General features: G+C 50.8%; 6 protein-coding genes across 6 annotated transcripts; 4 read left to right on the forward strand and 2 right to left on the reverse strand.

The window, feature by feature from the left end:
* Positions 1-1,169: 1,169 nt before the first annotated feature.
* Positions 1,170-2,775, forward strand: ARB_07697 (uncharacterized protein; the record flags this gene model as incomplete). The annotated part of the gene is made up of 3 exons (XM_003013931.1): positions 1,170-1,239; positions 1,430-1,567; positions 1,631-2,775. The coding sequence occupies 3 exons, from the start codon at positions 1,170-1,172 to the stop codon at positions 2,773-2,775; spliced, it is 1,353 nt and encodes a 450-aa protein (XP_003013977.1).
* A 339-nt stretch (positions 2,776-3,114) lies between these two features.
* On the reverse strand, positions 3,115-4,104 carry ARB_07698 (MOSC domain protein; the record flags this gene model as incomplete). The annotated part of the gene is made up of 1 exon (XM_003013932.1): positions 3,115-4,104. The coding sequence occupies one exon, from the start codon at positions 4,102-4,104 to the stop codon at positions 3,115-3,117; it is 990 nt and encodes a 329-aa protein (XP_003013978.1).
* Positions 4,105-6,448: 2,344 nt separating this feature from the next.
* ARB_07699 (uncharacterized protein) lies at positions 6,449-8,005 on the forward strand (the record flags this gene model as incomplete). Its single annotated transcript, XM_003013933.1, has 4 exons — positions 6,449-6,626; positions 6,682-7,169; positions 7,237-7,687; positions 7,758-8,005. 4 exons carry the CDS (start codon positions 6,449-6,451, stop codon positions 8,003-8,005), a joined length of 1,365 nt encoding a protein of 454 aa, XP_003013979.1.
* A 1,181-nt stretch (positions 8,006-9,186) lies between these two features.
* Positions 9,187-11,121, forward strand: ARB_07700 (uncharacterized protein; the record flags this gene model as incomplete). Its single annotated transcript, XM_003013934.1, has 2 exons — positions 9,187-9,731; positions 9,786-11,121. 2 exons carry the CDS (start codon positions 9,187-9,189, stop codon positions 11,119-11,121), a joined length of 1,881 nt encoding a protein of 626 aa, XP_003013980.1.
* A 1,093-nt stretch (positions 11,122-12,214) lies between these two features.
* On the forward strand, positions 12,215-14,652 carry ARB_07701 (uncharacterized protein; the record flags this gene model as incomplete). Its single annotated transcript, XM_003013935.1, has 2 exons — positions 12,215-12,973; positions 13,075-14,652. The coding sequence occupies 2 exons, from the start codon at positions 12,215-12,217 to the stop codon at positions 14,650-14,652; spliced, it is 2,337 nt and encodes a 778-aa protein (XP_003013981.1).
* Positions 14,653-15,599: 947 nt separating this feature from the next.
* On the reverse strand, positions 15,600-16,591 carry ARB_07702 (uncharacterized protein; the record flags this gene model as incomplete). Its single annotated transcript, XM_003013936.1, has 2 exons — positions 15,600-16,006; positions 16,105-16,591. The coding sequence occupies 2 exons, from the start codon at positions 16,589-16,591 to the stop codon at positions 15,600-15,602; spliced, it is 894 nt and encodes a 297-aa protein (XP_003013982.1).
* Positions 16,592-18,255: the final 1,664 nt, after the last annotated feature.

An 18,255-nucleotide genomic window follows, 5' to 3' on the forward strand; every position in this document is an offset into this window, starting at 1 on the left:
CTACGGGGGGAGACTAGTTGACGTCGTGGTGCCTGATCGCCATGCTGGTCTTGTCAACCGTTCTTGTGCTCTGGTTCGCCGTCAATAGTCCCATCGATGGGTTGCTTCTAGCTGCTGGCTGTTGTGCTGGTACCTTTCGTAATGCTCAATATACCTGACACTCGTATCGCCCGTGTGTCCTTTAATCTGTCCGTCCCCCCCCCTCCACTAAAAGAGAGTGGTGTCTTAACTCGGCTCCTTTTCGCTCCTTTATCTCCCGTCGTCGCCAGTCCAGAAGCTTGCTGGTACTACCTCTGTTTTCAATATATCACAGGTGATAAAAGAGTGCTATCCAGTTCAAGTCCAGATATATTAGGACACACAACATTTATTGACTCCAATCAGAAGATCTCACATTGTCCCTGGAAGGATGGTGAAGATGGGGCCGGGACATGTCCACAGCACCCGCAGACGGCCTCTCCCCCCAGAAGGAAAAGAGGACGGCGAGTGTTGCAGCGGATGAGAAGATGCCCGCTCATCACTTTGGATTTAGTTGTGTGAGGAAAGAAAGAAAGAAGAAAGAAAAGAAAAAAAGTTGAAGCCGAAGAAAAAAAAAGAGGGAGAAGAAAAAGGGAGCAGCGTCGAGTGAGTCACATGATTATATTAGTCAGTTAGATGACTCAGTAATGAGTAAGAAATAATGAGTCAGGGATGAGTAAGATAAATGACTCAGATATTAATAACAAGCACCTGGGTCCGCGGGGTGACTAAGCCGCTCTTAGTCAGCTCCGCGGGAAAGTTGGAGATCCCGAAAGCGGCGACGATAAGTTTGGAGAGCAAAAGGACATTCATCCAAGACCGACTGAGTAAAAGGCCATCGCGTTTTTTGCTCCCGTTTTCTTCGCTCCTAGAGATATAGCCCTCGTTTCCAATTGAATTACGCTGCTGATAGAGAGATATCGAGATGTCTCTGCGGTGTGCCAGCGCCGCCAGGCGGTTTGCCGTCCCTCGTTCATTCATCAGACCCGCGCAGTTCGTGCGGTGGCAGAGCTCCACGGCCGGCAACCACAATGTACGGCAACATCCCACAGTGCCCACCCATTGAACGGCGGCCAGCTTGCTAACACCCATCCAGGAGCTCGCAGAGCACTTGCAGACCACAGACCCTGAGATCTACAAGATAATACAGAATGTGCGGTCCCTCTTTTTTTACCGTCTTGATCTACTCTGTTGCCGGCCAAACAGCAAAACTAACCGAACGTAGGAGAAACGCCGTCAGAAGCACTTCATCAACCTCATCCCGTCAGAGAACTTCACCAGCCAGGCAGTTCTCGATGCCCTAGGCAGTGTTATGCAGAGTTAGTACAACTATACTTGGCCGTCGCCGTTCATAGTCGCGGCCTTCTTCTTGTGTGTTGTTTTGATGACCGGTGGCCTGACCTCGGCACAGATAAGTACTCGGAGGGTTACCCCGGAGCAAGATACTACGGCGGCAACGAGTTTATCGACCAGGCCGAACGCCTTTGCCAGGAACGAGCCCTTCAGACATTCTCCTTGAACACCGAAGAATGGGGTGTCAATGTCCAGGGTAGGTCAATCCTCTTTCTCCGGGCTATTAATATACAAGCAAAATCACTCTAACACGCAACAGCCCTCTCCGGCTCTCCGGCAAACCTCTGTGCCTACTCGGCCGTGCTCAATGTCCACGACCGTCTCATGGGCCTTGACCTCCCCCACGGTGGCCATCTCTCTCACGGATACCAGACGCCCACCAAGAAGATCTCCGCCATCTCAAAGTATTTCGAGACCGTCCCTTACCGCCTCGATGAATCCACCGGCCTCATCGACTACGACAAGCTCGCCGAGCTCGCCCTTGTCTACCGCCCCAAGCTGATTGTCGCAGGAACCTCTGCCTACAGTAGACTAATTGACTACCCTCGCATGCGCCAGATCGCAGACAGCGTCAATGCCTACCTCCTCGCAGACATGGCCCATATCTCAGGCCTGGTCGCCGCCTCCGTCATCCCCTCCCCCTTCGCCCACGCCGACATTGTAACCACTACCACTCACAAATCCCTCCGCGGCCCCCGTGGCGCCATGATCTTCTTCCGTAAGGGCCTCCGCCGCACCGACTCCAAGGGCAACAAGGAGCTCTACGACCTCGAGAACCCCATCAATGCCTCCGTCTTCCCAGGCCACCAGGGCGGTCCACACAACCACACCATCACCGCCCTCGCCGTGGCTCTCAAGCAAGCCCAATCCCCCGCCTTCAAAGAATACCAGACCAACGTCCTCCGCAACGCCCAAGCTCTCGCCGCCAGACTCGGCAACCCCACCTCCGCCGGCGGTCTAGGTTACAACATCGTCTCCGGCGGCACAGACAATCACCTTGTTCTCGTCGACCTTAAGAACAGAGGCGTCGATGGCGCTCGTGTCGAACGTGTTCTCGAGCTCTGCGGTGTCGCAAGTAACAAGAACACTGTGCCAGGAGACAAATCCGCTCTTAAACCTGGCGGTCTCCGCATGGGCACTCCCGCCATGACATCCCGCGGTTTCGCCGAAGAGGACTTTGCTCGTGTAGCTGATATCGTTGATCGGGCCGTCACTATTACCCAGAAGCTTGACAAGGCTGCTCGTGCTCATGCCGAGGAGAACAAGCGTAAGAACCCCGGCAGTCTCAAGGCTTTCCATGACTTCTTGGGCGAAGGTGAGGAGGTTTCGGAGATTGTGCAGCTCAGGCAGGAAGTTGAGGACTGGGTTGGAACATTCAGTCTGCCATGGACCGATGCCGAGTAAGCGGCAGGCCCGTGGGTGGTGAGTAGCCTGTTTATCATTCTTCAACGAATCATGAGCATTAAAAGAATATCCCCCTTTTGCTTTTATTTTCTCCCCCCTTTCCCCTTTGTTACTCTTCTTATATATTATGTTATGTATTTCAACACTTGCTTGGCTGTTTCAATACTGCGAGAGTTGTGTTATTTCCACCTTTGAATGATATCCCTCGTATCGTCATCCACTAGAACCATAAGGATGACACCTACTCTGATTTATTCTGTATCCAAGGTATAAACATAAACAAACAGAACTTATGTATATCATTAATTCGTCATGCCAGGCCATTCTGCATGCGCTATGTTAGCTATATCCACTGTTCTTATAGGAGTAGACAGGAAACTCACCCAGAGTAGTACGCTCAGCATTAACCTTGGACACCTTTACCGCATCACCAACTCGAATAACCGCCTCGCCGCCCCCTTCTTCCCGATGCAGGAATCCATACCGTCCAAAAACAGGACTATACTTTGCCCCCTTATCAACCCGTCTATCCTTCATCAGCTTCTTAAGAACTGTACCCGCCTCCCCCTTATGCGGCGCCCCGGTATCAAAGTCAACATTAACACTCACGCAACGCACACAGTTATTCCTAAGCTGCACCTTCACACCCTCTCCAATAATCAATTCAGCCCAATAATCCTCCTCAAATGCCGTTCGAGCGCCAGCCAGCACAATGTTGGGTCTGAATTTAGTCACATCCATCGGTTCCCCCGGTGGTAGGCGAGAAGATACATCGTCAACGGACGTCTGTGACACAACGAGATAAGGTGCCATATCCGCGAACGTAAGTACCTTTGACGCATCTTTTGTTCCCGCCAGGCCAGGTATAGGTACGGGTATCATGCTGGAGATAGTCGACATCCATCCACCATTCATACCGGGCGAGGCAAAGTTGCCCAAAGCTAATCTTCGATGTTCACCAATATACGCAAATACCACCTTGAAACCTAGCCAGGCTGAGAACCAACTATTATACTCGACCCCCATGTCATATGCCGTTGTCGGACTACGATGCATCATCACCTCGAATTGTTTGAGATTACTCGTCACTGGCTCCAGGGGTATGCGGAGCGTATTTCCAACCCCAGACTCGGGGTGTGGACTGGATGAGTTCTTGTATGTCACTGTTATCCAGCCTTTCCCATCCTTGGCGTTCCCGTTGACTTTTCCTCCATTCGTCTGATCTGTTGAGGCTGGGAACTCAATATCAGTCAAAAATAGAGATAGTTGTGGGAACTTGTCGATGTGCATATTCTGCAGTTGGCCGTCTGGTTTAACTTTCAGCAGCATAAAGGTTCTGTCGTAGGGCAGGCCATCGCAAGTCAATTTCGCCGAGTTCAGCGTCGTAGGACGCATCGACTTGATAGGGTAAACATATATCTACTTGTTGCTCTGGCTGTCAGAGAGGTAGTTCCAACCACATATGCTAATGTAGTTACAGAGGCATGCACGTACGTACCTGTGAGACTTGCATCCTGATAACGTTAACCGCCTGCGCAGCAGTTGGATAATTAAAATCCTTCGAGCCGCAGCAGCAAGAGAATGAGGATGAAAGTTCAAAGCCTTCAGCCTGGCATCTCCCGAGTCATTTTATACCGGCCACTTATCTATATAACAGATCCATCTGGGCGGAGTATGAAGCGAACAAAGGAAAGTTGGAAGGGCGTGGATATCGATCTGGGGTCCCGGCGGTTAAAGCGGCAAGGCGGGCCCCATTATATTTACGCGCACTAACATATATACCTTTCCATATTAGGAGGACTATACTGTACCCGGGCATTATAAGTGGATCTCATGACAATTAAGTTGTGCGATTTTATCGCACTCGATATAGAAAAGGCGTTGATACCAACTTGGAGTAATTCATCAATATAGAACGCAGAATCACCTAATATTGGATATGGTAGCTCTCGTGATATATCTTGCTCATCCGAAGTGGTTGACTGCATGAATTGCGAATGTCTAAAGTCGGAGTTTGAAGAAGCAAAAATAGAAGTAAATTAGAGTTTCGGAGGCTCGAAAAAAAGGCTGAGATTAGTCATCTATATATATTGGCATAGCTTATATAATCACTTGCAAGGACTTCAGAATAAAGAATTTACGATAAACAAGACCACTTCAGGTGCAGCATTTGTAGCATTATTTAGGATTTACAGACCTCTTCTATGATTAAGCCTTTGCCATCGCGGCTGTATAGGCTGAAGACTATCAAAGCTTATCTTTCATCTCTTTTCTTCGCCAAACATAAACCCCAGGGCCGCCTGTGAAATGGCAGTGTATTGGAGTAAAGACAAGCCTGCTCAATGAATCTACGAACCTCACCTCGGTAGATCAAATAACAAGTTTGGGAACTGACTCCAGTCATCACGGCTTGAATAACCTGTGGTAACAATAGGCCAGGCCGACTCCATCGGAGATGATGCCCAATTATTTGCAGCTTTTGGTTTGGCTGTACAGAGAACTCGCCTTGCGACCCCCACGACGAAAACTAGCGAACCCACGACTATGTAACGTCAAGTTGCTGTCAATATCGACATAACCAAGAGCTTATAACTTCTTCCTGCATTCCTTCCATTGAATGAATGATACAGTTACTTTGGCAGAATTCGACTGAGCAAGAGTGAGTGACGATCTAACGTATGCCGAGGGAAAAGGAGGAGGTGTGAAAGAAAAGCAATGTTAAAGATTGACAGAAAGCCGACAAACCACTACCATTTGACTCAACACCAGCGGTGACAGGTCAAGGGAACATTTAAGGGATCAACAGAAGTGGGAAGTGGTGAGGTTCCCTACAGGGGCTTTGTGATATTTATATATGATTAAGCCTACTATGAACAGGGAACTAGGTTCGGCGCCCCCTAAGAACCACCCTCTTGGCCCCATCTGTCTGACCACTTTCATCAACTAGTTGGTCGGATGGAGAGAAGGTGAAGAACAACAGGATGAAGATATGCCGAGTTTCATGAAGACACTGATGAATGGACCGAGAGACCAGACAGATGTGATGGCTCCCCCGGCCCCTCCTTTCCTCCGAATGCTAAGCAAAAAGCAACCATGATCTAGAAATTGAGGACGAACCATTATTCCCCCCAATCCTGCAGCTTCCATCGGATAGATATCAGCTCTAATTCGCTGGCCAGGGACTCCCCCGACGGTGTGGCTTGCGGAAGCTGAACTGGGGGGCAGAGGCAGACAGTGTACCGAATTGCATGGTGATTAGCCAGCCTTGTAAGATAAAATTGTTGTCACACTACCACCTGTTGACGAAAAGATAGGCCACTGGCTTGAGCAGCCATCCTTTGGGCCCATGTCTATTGGTTGAAGATGCGAGATACCAGCTGCAGATTGTGGTGGGTAGGCAACCCCGGCTTTCTTCAGCAGCTAGGAGTGAGGTTGCGCTGCAAGCTGAAGCCTTAGTTATGTCTGATCTCTCGTTTTTTATTTTTTTTTCTCTCGCAGCGGCTGAGAAGCCCTGGACTGGACGCAAGGCGGATGGTGGCCGCTATCCTAATCCAGCTGGAGGTTTTGCTCTCTAAGGGCATATATATATCCGTCAATCCATCCGCTTGTGTTGATTTATGATACCAAACACACTGACAGCTGCAGGTGTATAGCCGGGACAGAAATTATCAAGATGGATACTGTTGATGAAGCGACGGAGACGCCAGAAGTCAAGAAACTTGGCCGCCGTCTGGTGCTCTGCTTTGATGGCACCGGTAATCACTTCAAGGGCAATGAATCGGACTCCAATGTTGTAAAGCTCTATCAGATGCTAGATAGACACGACAAGCGGCAGTTCCACTACTATCAACGTGGGTTTAACCCTAATACCATGTTAATATCATCCCTGTTGCTAACGAGCTATAGCCGGCATTGGAACATTCAATGTGAACATGTCCAGCAGCATAACCATATTCGGACGCATGCGCTCTAAGATCAGTGAAATCATCGACAAAGCGATAGGCACATCTTTTGAATACCATGTTTCCAGCGGATACCGGTTCTTGATGCGTTACTACAAACCCGGAGATGACATATATATCTTCGGCTTTTCGCGAGGTGCCTACACGGCCCGTTTCCTGGCCGAGATGATCGAACATGTCGGCTTACTTTCCATGGGTAACGAGGACATGATTCGATTCGTGTACGGGGCGTTCAGCAAGTGGCAAACCATTCGGGGAAAGGCGAATAAAAAGCCCAAGGATATTGAGGTGGAGGATTACCTGCAGAAGCTGAAGGTGACTTTCTGCCGTAAGGAGGTCTGCATCTTCTTCTTGGGCCTGTTCGACTGCGTCAACAGCGTCTCAACTCTTGAAATTCCGTTCTCCCGCAGGGAATACAGATACTGCGCTCCAGTAAGTTCTTACTACCATCCTTTTGTTTGATAGTAGCATGTGTAATATTAACAAACGAAAAAAACAGTCACCGGCGAAACATGTCCGCCATGCTTTGTCAATCCACGAGCGACGTCTCAAGTTCAAGCCAGCCCTTTTCACCTTTGAATCAGAGGACAGAGAAGCTTCAGTCAAGGAGGTGTGGTTTGCGGGTAACCACTCTGATGTCGGCGGTGGTTTTGCCTATGAGAACAATGCCCGCTTCCTTTTGTCTGATATTCCCCTGGCCTGGATGCTGGAGGAAGCCCTGTCTGTCACAGATGCTCCAGCCGGGCCCTTGACCTTTGACGATCAGCACCCCGAAGCCTTGAACCGGCTCAAGACCATCGAGGCTATCCTCGACAGTGAGGGTGAACCCAGGGTTGCTGGTGCCTCAGGGGTTGTGCCTGAGGCTGAAGTGAGCCACTTCAGACACCATGACTCTCTCATCATCGGTCGCGGCGCCGAGTGGCATATGACCATCATCTGGTGGTTCATGGGTACGCTCTTCCTCGCTTCTCCTTTTTACTTCCGTATATATAAGTATCGAATGACTGACTGAATAACCAGAACTGCTGCCAATCTTCACTCGTCTCGAGCTGGAAAACCACGAGTGGAAGCCTCGGTACTGGCCTCCCAACTGCGGTGCTCACAGAGACATCCCGACCGAAGCAACGCTGCATCGCACCGTCGAGAAGATGCACAAGGCAGGTATACTAAAGAAGATGCCAAAGCTGGGAGGCGACAAGGCGCCGCTACTGAACGACCCCTTGATTGTGCCGCGGTATATCGGCAAGCTGCTGACATTTTGGAGATGATTACGAGCGACGCATCCTGGAAACGACCAATACGATGACCCCGGGGGTCCTACATATAATGTTAATATTTCTCTGTTTCCTTAGCAGGCTTGTTTGCACTTCTCATTTGTTCCCCTGTTCTTCTATGATATCCTGTGGCAATGAATTTATGCTTATGGCCGCCGGCAGAGACGGCTGCCCTGAACCAGACCCATCTATATTCTCCATATTAAATAGTAATAAACCAACAGCTCTGCCTTGCTGTCTGCATCTTCGTCGCCTCATGAGTATTATATTACTCCGTACTCCCTGGCTTCTTCGTAGTCCACCGCGGCGTGATCTGTACCACCTGCTGACGGCGCCCTCAGCCGGCTGTGCGACCGCCGGGCGAGAACAATCCCACTTCTGGGCTGTCAAGTTGCAACTAACTCACTAACTAGTCAAGCCGTCGGTTAGTCAGTCCCGCCGTCAGGTCAACTTCCAACATCTGCACCAGCGACATCACCTCCACCGGCATCATCCAGACTGCGACTCGACTCTGGCATCATCGCCAACGCTTCAGCTTCCTCTTCTCGTCGTCTCCATCTTCGCTTCGGATACCGACGTCATCCCTTGCTTGGCTCTGTCGCCACAAACAAAAAAAAACATCTGAGACTTCGCCAGCTGAGAGGCCGCGTTTTTGTACCCGAACTGCCTCACGCTTACCACCCTCTTCAGCCCGCCCCAACGCTATCTCACTTGCTCCAAACGACCGTAAACCGTCTTGAGGACGACCCGCGACTCTCGCCTTCTGACCGACAACCAGCTAGAACCTGTTCTGAAGACGCTGCATCTTGCGCGCAGCTTCCGAGGGATCCCAAGACTGAGACAAGCAAGGCAGCGGCGAAATCCACATTTAATATATATATATTTTTTATCACACCCCAAAGGCCGAAGGGAGACGTTCTAAAAGGCAGTGCGCATTCCTCTTGCTGACTGCTGGTTGAGACAGACGGTCAGGAGAGCGCGCCGTGCTATTTGCGCCGGCGACCAGTAGCCATGGAGTCCTCCGCTGGCCTGCGTCGGAAGGACACCACCAAAGGACCTCCTTTACGAATACTCTCACTGGGTAAGCTTTCATTTTTATTTTCAGCTTCATAAAGGGATATAGGGAATATATAGGCTAACGGGAGGTAGATGGCGGTGGAGTGAGAGGATATTCTATGCTTATCATATTGCAAGAGTTGATGTACCGGACCTACGTTGAATGCGAAGGAAAGGCCCCCCGCCGCGACCAGATTCCCAAACCATGCGAACATTTCGACCTGATAGCCGGTACGGGCACCGGCGGACTGATTGCCTTAATGCTGGGCCGGCTGCGCATGGACATCGAAACCTGCAAAGAGGTGTATATCCGGATGACCCGGCGGGTGTTTGAGACAGACAAGACAATAGCCGGTATACCGTACCGGACGACGCTGTTCAAGGCGTCGAAACTGGAGGATGCGATAAAGCAGTGTGTGCGGGATCATACAGTGGATGAAGAAGAGGGGAACGACGGGACAACGGCGACGAGTGCAAATCCCTTTATGCGGAGTGCGTCAACGGCGACACTGCAGCGACGGTTGAGCCGGTCGAGTGTCAGTACGACGAATACGTCTGTGCCTACGTCACCGGTGACCAGCCAGACGCTGACGGTGGGCGGGGGCCAGGTATGGGGGGATCCAAATGCGAAGCTCTACGACAACCGGGAGAACCGCACCAAGACGTAGGTATTCCTTGATGTTTACAATCGGTATATTGCATAGCTAACTTTCTGCAGCGCTGTAACGGCTGTGTATAAGGGGACACCAAAGACCGGGACATCAATACTCCTACGGTCCTATGACTCACGGCGAGAACCACCGCCGGAGTTCAACTGCACGATCTGGCAGGCTGGACGTGCGACTGCTGCCACGGGACTGGCCTTCAAGCCCATCCAAATCGGCCAACACATCTTCCTGGACGAAGGGGCCGGCAAATACAACCCCAGCCCGCAGATACTGGACGAAGCCGTAGTAAACGAGTGGCCCGGGCGAGAGGTTGGGGCGTTTATTAGTATTGGGACAGGCAAACGGCCGCAGGGCGCGACATCACCGCCGCACGAGTGGTGGGAGGATGTCTTCCGGGATTCGCTAGGCAACTTTGCAGAGGCACGACGACGGCTGATAGCGAAGATCGAGGGCTGTGAGGCGACGCACCAGTTTATGGTGAAGGACCATCTGGTCAAACGCAACGTGCCCCGAGAGGTGTACTACCGGTTCAACGTCGAGGTTGGCGTGGGCGAGTTTGGGATGAACGAATGGAGCCGGCTGGCGGAAATCAGCACAAACACACGCATGTACCTGGCGAAGAATGAGGTGCAACGGATGAACTACGATGCCGCTGTGAGGCTGGCTCGAGTCGACCGAATGCACAAGAGGTTAGAAGGGAGGTCGGGGGTACCGTTGGCAGCAACAAACGAGGCCCTGGAGGAGCGTAAGAACCAGCCGGTGCCCCCAATCCCACCACTGAAGTATAGAGAAGAAGCTGTCGACGAGAACGTCTTCGAGCTGCCTGCCGTCGAGCTGCCGGCCGAAGAGCATCTCCAGCAGAACCGGACTCCAATCCAGAGCCAGAACCAGAGTCATCATCGGCCAGGTACGTCACAGAGCTCGACGGCCATCAGCTTCAGTTCGTACGACGACAAGTTCGCCGTCCTGCCCGGTAACGATGACGGACGAGACCTACCAGAGCCTGTCCCTGCGTCTGCCGGCCGCCGCAGCTCAGAGGTGCTCCCTATCTCGCCAGCGCGACGCAGTCAGGATAGCCACAGTCAACATCAGCCCTCGTCGTCCATCGACTCGACCCGAGCGAGCAGTCTGGACGCTCACTCAGGCCCTGCAGGACCACCGCCGACAGGACCACCACCGCCTTTACCACCCAAGACACCCATCCCGTATCCTGTCAGCAGCGAGGACGTCACCATGGGCGCAGTGTCGATGCCCTCGTTGCCGCCGCGCAACCCAGACAGGCCAGTCTCTATCGTGGGCCCGCCGCGGAAGTACAAGCTACCGTACCCAGACGATGGTCCGCCACCGGTCAACCGCACGCGGAAGCCTACCTACAACTCTAGTTAAAGAAAAGCAAAAAAGGCAAAAAAGGTAACGAGCTATGCATCTCCTTGGTACATGTCTGTCTATGCCTGTCATGTTGTCATGTCTATATCTATATCTAATAATATCTTGTCAGCCATGTCTCTCTATCAAACTCCTGCCACTACCACTACTACTATTCCTTCTACTTCTACTCCGTACTTCTTCTACGACTTCTTCTATGTCAACTTCTACTGCTAGTCATTGGCTCGCCTGCTCTTCCTTGTCTTCCTTGAGTTCGTGCCGTCTTCGTTGGCTGGCATCGGGTCCGTCTCTTGGTCCTGCAGGTCAAACCTGTCTTGTGCTACTTATAATACGAGATCTCTTCTCACCATCTACTCCGTACCATCTTCATCTGCTCCGTCTTACAGTCTATCTTACTCTGCTTCTCCCTGTCCATCTCGCTGTCTGTCTGTCTGCCTGCTTCGTCCCTGCCTGCGCCTTTTTCTGCGTGGCGTCGACGTCATCTGCGCCCAAGCAAGCCTTAGTAAGCCCCTGACTCTCCTCTTTACTTAAAAGCCGCCAGCTAACTCTTTAACTAACTCCAGGCCTCTTTAACTAACCTTTAACTAACCGTCGACCAAGTCCTTAACTAGCCTTTAACTGGCTTTAACTGGCTTTAACTAACCCGCTAAACCAGCCACTTCGCCCTCGCTCTCCACTTTTCGCCCCCTTCCACCCCCCTGGCCGTCAATCACTCAGTTTTCTCTCTCTCTCTCTCGCTATTCAACCTCGACCTCCTCGCCCTCAACTCTCCGTCTGCTTCTCGGACGGACGACTGACCGTCGACTGGATCTCTGAACCGCTGCGACTGACCTGACGGCAGCAGCATCGCCTCTCGACCGTCGTCTCCTCCGGCTTCTCTGGTCTCTGGTCCCTGGTCCCTGGCTGCTGGTACTCCCCGTCTGGTACCTCTGGCCCCGACCACCGACCAGCCACACCTCGATTCCTTTGGCGGCTAAACGTCAACATAAACAACATCGCCATAACAACGCCAGAGTAGACACCGACAGACGGCCCAGAAAGACAGCCGGACGGACTCACCACAGATATCAGACTCACGTTGACACCACGGAGCATGTTCGATGAGGCCGTCCTGGCCGCTCGCTCCGGCGGCAGCCCCCTGGGCTCACCCAGCTCGCGCCCGCCAGCGTTCAAGGCCGTGGGCATCACCCTCGCCGTCTGCTCCGGCCTCTTCATCGGCATCTCCTTCGTGCTGAAGAAGGTCGGCCTGCTCAAGGCGAACGTCAAGTACAATGAGGAGGCCGGCGAGGGCTACGGATACCTCAAGAACTTCTACTGGTGGGCGGGCATGACGCTGATGATCCTCGGAGAACTCTGCAACTTCGTCGCCTACGCCTTCGTCGATGCCATCCTCGTCACTCCCCTGGGCGCCCTGTCCGTCGTCGTGACTACTATCCTGTCTGCAATCTTCCTCAAGGAGCGGCTCAGTTTCGTGGGCAAAGTTGGCTGCGTCAATTGCATTATCGGCTCGGTTATCATCGCCATGAACGCTCCTACGCAGTCGTCCGTGGCCAACATTCAGGACATGCGGCACTACGTTATCACACCTGGCTTTCTCTCCTTTGCCGGCGTCATCATAGTCGTCTCTGCCTTTCTGGCCATCTGGGCAGGTCCCCGGTACGGCAAGAAGAGCATGTTCGTCTATCTGACCATCTGCAGTTTGACGGGCGGCCTCAGCGTCGTTGCTACTCAGGGGCTCGGAGCAGCCATCATTGCTCAGATCATGGGCACCCCCCAGTTCAAGGAGTGGTTTCTCTGGGTCCTCCTAGTCTTCATTGTTGCGACACTGCTCACTGAGATCATCTATCTAAACGTATGTCGGACACTCCCTCTTGCTTTCCCGCTCCTCACACATTCTTTCATTTCCCGCTACCTACCGTTTTCATTATGGCTGTTTCAGCTAACGTCAAGCAGAAAGCACTTAATCTCTTCAATGCGGCCATGGTTACCCCTACATACTACGTCATCTTCACCAGTGCCTGTATCGTCACATCGGCCGTCCTGTTCCAGGGTTTCAAGGGTACCGTTATCAGCATCACCACAGTCGTCATGGGCTTCCTCCAGATCTGTACTGGCGTCGTCCTCCTCCAGCTGTCCAAATCAGCCAAGGATGTCCCCGATGCCGCCGTATTCAAGGGTGATCTCGACCAGGTCCGTGAGGTTGCCGAGCAGGAAGAAGGAGAGCTGGAACCCAAAGCCGATGCCATCAGAGGAACCGCTGCCATCATCCGCCGTATCTCGACCCCCCGTCAGAAGATGGAACAAGAGGAAATCAGACGCTTCCATATGGACCAGAGACTTGATGAGCTCGAGCCCGTTGGTGAAAACGAAATCATCGAGTGGGACGGCCTGCGCAGACGACGGACTACTTTGGTCAACGGTGTACCTGCTACCAGTCCCCGCCGTAGGGTCCAGCATCCTCCACTGGGCATGTCTCGTTTCCCAGACTACTCTGAACCCGAAGTCAGGACTCCTCGAGAAGGTCTCGACGGCTCTCTCATTGGCAGCATTCGCAAGCGTGCTTCGACTGCTTTACACCCCTACTGGCGGCCTAGTGGAACCATATCTCCCCAGCCGATGGAAAAGGACGGCCGTCTCGACTCTCCCAAGTCGATGCCTGAGCGGCCCTCTGAATCTGACCCTTTCACTCGTCATGAGCTGCTCCAGGCGTTCCAGTACAACAAGGCCATCCGTCGTCCACGCAGTGAGACTATTGACTCTGTGATCAACGAAAAGTCAAGAAGGGAAGAGAAAGCACCTCTCTTTGACGGCAGCAACGACAGCTCCAACGCCAACGGTAACGGCGATTCCAAGGAAAAAGCAGAGTCTACCAGTCCTCCTCCAACGCCTCCTGCACATAGAGCCCATCGACAGTTCTCCTTCAACGTCTTCCGACGCAACTCTTCGTCCGCTCCGCCGGCAGAGCGCCTGACAACCCCTACAAAGACACCACACTTACATCTTCCTCACTTTATATCCCACCACGCCCACTCCAGCAGTAGCTCCAAGCCTACCACTACAGAGGAAGAAGCCCTCGGCCTCTCCTCGGGGGATAAGGGCAAGACCCGGTCCCCTTCACCACAGGCCAAAGCTCCTTCTCGTCCAGAAAAGATCACCCGACACTCTCACGGAAACTCCTCAGAGTCCCTCCGCCATGTCCTTTCCGCCTCGTCTTCTTCGGCTGGTGAATCTTCCAGTACTCCTTCGCCATCTCAATCCCAGTCTCAGTCCGCCCAGCACACCGAAGAACTCACCCGTCCATTAACTGGAACATCCGAGCAAGACCATCGAGACATTGGTCCATCAGATTCAACATGTTCATTCCCCAAGTTTGATCCTTCAACATTCCCGCATTCAGCAATGACTTCATCCCCCGAGGAAGCTAGGAGAGGCCGTAAGGAACGAAGAGGGAACGTTAGACAAAGCTATGACAGTTCCCGTGGCGATTCCAAAGATGCCAAAAAGGACGACAAAAATCCGAGCAAGAAATGAAAAATACTATCACCACCACATTGACGAAGAATAAATTGCATTCCTTTCGATTCTGGTTGCATCGATAGACCAACCCGCGTCTTCTTTACCGGCGTTAACTTGTTTTAATATACTGTTGCTCGCTCGCAACACTTTCATGACTGGCTGTTCTTTCGACAACGGCCAACTTGCTGCACAGTTTGCCCCATTCGTTTATCACATATTTACCTTGCACAATATACGGAGTATATAGGGAAAGCCATCAATGCACGGCTCGGCGCGGCCTCTGGTCTTTGTTATTTGTGGATTTATTACTTCTCTCTTTTTTTTTTTCTTCCTCTGCCGTTGCTGCTGCTGTTGTCATCTTACTTGTTTATATTTTGCCTGCCTTGCTAAGGAACATCAGCAATCTGGGCCTTTTAATGCATGCATTTGCTTTACTTCTGCTTTGCTTTGCTTTGCTTGCCTCTCTCTCTCTCTGTCTTATCTTTCCCTGGACACATACAATCCAGTGGGGAAAAGAGAAGAGAAAAAAAACACCGTTAATCATTTTTGTTATTCATGTTTGCATGCTACCATTGTTGATGGGATGACTTGAGTTTTGTCTACCTTGATTGATATTTGCAACTTCGACCATTTTTGGGTTGCGTTTATTGTCTTGCTTGTCTGCGTGGGTGGCTGGCTGGCTGAATAACTAATGATAATGACGATGATAATGTCTCTCGGGCGGCGATGTGTTCGGGCCACGCAACGATCGAACGGATTGGCCAATTGCTAAAACCAAAGAAAGAACGATGCATACATAGTACATAGATAAATTTCGAGTCTATTTGATCATGAAATCTAGTACACTTCTCTGCTTTTTCGATGCAAGATGTACGTTAGCGAATTTCGCTTCGGGCAACCTGCAGCCGGCCTTGATACTCTCGAGTACCCTGATAATCAAATAAACGTCAGCAGGCGAATACTTAATCCACGAAACAATGCAATAAGCCAAGTAAAGGAAATACTCGCCACTCAACCCCAACGAATTTAACCCCCATGCCGCTAACACGGCTTATCTCTTGCTGCATTTTCCCGGCTGCAAGTCCTCCACCGGCCCCGGGCTGCGAATTCCCGGAATCCTTACCTGCACCGCCACTCTCGACCTCACCCGCCCCATTTGGATAACCGAGGATGACGTGCGTCACACTCCGCCTGGCAAGGCCAATTGATATTTTCGCTCCATGATCTACCAGCATATTTTTCAACTTATGGTCTGATATCAGTGGCATGGTGGAACCATTGATATATATCGTCAGGTTAGCGAATATACGCTTATCCTTGTTTGCATGGGTATCATCATTAATTTTGTAACTCTTATAATAATTCATACCTGAATCATCCGTGTAGTTTTAGTTAGTTAGTTCCCACCTTGCTGTTTAATGAAGGGCACGGGGAAACAGTGCATTGTGGCTGTTTCAAAAAACTTACTCGTACGATCATACCGTTCATCGAAGCATACCGCCCCCCTGCTTTGCTCCAAGCTCATTACCGGCAGATCATCACCAGCCACTTGTCCATGCTCATGGCTATGTTCATGCTGCTGTCCCTGCATCAACTTCAAGCGCTTGGTCACTTCGGACTTTCCATTGACTTCATCCCCAGCCCTCCTTTTGCCCGTGCTCATGAAACGACGTATATCCCCGTTCCCAGCATTCAGTTGACCGAGTTTCTTCCGCCCTTGCTTGTCGAGCCATGCCCACTCACCATGGAAGGCTTTGGGATTACGGCCATATTGAGCAGATAGTTTCTGGCTGCGTACCTGGGTCCAGCCGGAGGAATTGGATTGCTTCACTTCTGCGCGTTGGTGGCCTGTTGAGACGGTGTTCCAGGCGTCGAACGTTTCGAGTGCGGCGTTGGATGGCGTTGTGAGTATTTGGCGTAGGGAGGGGGTTTGTTTGGTATCCTTGTTGGGCATACTGCATGCAAGTTGTTGATGTAATGAGCTTTTTTGCAAGGACTTCTCCTCTTAACCCCCCCCGGCCTCTTCTGGTCCTTTTTGATATCGAGTCGAAGACTGCGAGTTGTTTATTGTCCGAAAAAAGCTTAGCGCCACGGGAAGCAAGGATCACTTGCAGCTCACGTGATATGAGCCTCCTTCGAAGTTTCTTACATAAGCCGAAGTGTTATTCAACGACGACGATGAATGATGAACGATGATATATGGATAGAGATGAAAGGATAAGAGAGTACGAAATTAAGATTTAAAGAATAAGATAATCTGGCTACTGCTACCCTTGTTGGATCGATCCCTAGGGTCATACTCGTAGTTTCCAAAATGTACCGACTAGAGAAGGACAGGAGCAAAAGTAGGAAATTCGTGTCATATCAGGGTCATTAGAAACGAAACGAAAATCAACAGAAGGAGAAAGTTTTTTGGGGGAGATTTCAAAGATGTGGCAAAGACACAAACGATCAGACAGAGATAAAGCAAGTAATCGGGAAATAAGCACAGAGAAAAGCAACAAAGGAATCGAGTAAAAAAAAAAAAAAAAATCAATCAAATCAGCGAATTGTATAAAAGGGAACTGTAGAGAAGTGAATGGAAATAAAAATAAAAAGCCATTGCTGTCAGCTAGCTTGGGGGAGTCACGTCAAACACATCAAACCACATGTAAATCATTCAGCTTTAGGTACCAGCAACGTAAAACATGACGCAGATAATTACTCCGAACCCACGGAAGGAAGGGAAGTGGGGAACAGGCGAATAGGAAAGTAGATTTCGATGTGTAATTGGGAGGGATATCAGGTTCAAGGGTCTTATAAAAACACATGTAACACGTTTGCTAGAGCAGGAGTGTAAAAGGCCCCCCTGCTTGGGCCGGGGAGTGGGCGTGGTTCGAGTGAAGCAGGTAGGTAGGTAGGAGGGGTCGGGTATTCCGCTCCTAAGACGAAAACAATTGCAATGGCCGATTGTAGAAGAAGATAAATCAAAAGAATCACAAAAACTCCTGATGCAAGAAGAGAAGAAGCAAAGATAACAGCAAAAGATATGAAAAGAGATATTCGACTGGGAAAGCAAAAAATGCCTCCCATTCTTTGAAACAGGATTGTTCGAAGAGGATATGCACATTTCCTTGGGGTACCGAGAGTAAGGAAGAGCAGGCGCTTTTGCCATAAAAAAAAGGATGGACTGGTCGACGGGCTGAAAAGTTGGAACGAACTCGATGTATTCGCTGACTGACGATGACGATGGCGCTGACGAGAAAAACAACATTTGCTTAAAAGGGAAAAAAGCATGCAGCGGACATTTGCATGGATGGACAGGGCGGTAAACACTCGCTTTCGTTAATCGGTCGTTAAGGTAAAGGAATATAAGTTTTCAAACGCAGCATTTTGGGTCTTTTTCTGTATTTTTTTGGCCTCGCGGGGCGGGCTGATTTATAAGTTTTTTGGGGGATATTTTGCTCGTTATTCGTTTAAGGCGCGGAGGAGTCGTGTCGTGTCGTGTCGTTGGCATGTCATGTCAATTGGTTAGTTCTTTTTAAGGACAGTGGGTGAAGTTGGGCTGATTGTTGATACGGGTGTTGTCGTTGTCGTTGTCGTTGTTTTTGTTAGTTCACATTTATATATGGGCTTTTT

This window comes from Trichophyton benhamiae, assembly GCF_000151125.1.
Source record: "Trichophyton benhamiae CBS 112371 chromosome Unknown Abenha-G-c-312d04.f1, whole genome shotgun sequence".
Lineage (NCBI taxonomy): Eukaryota > Fungi > Ascomycota > Eurotiomycetes > Onygenales > Arthrodermataceae > Trichophyton > Trichophyton benhamiae.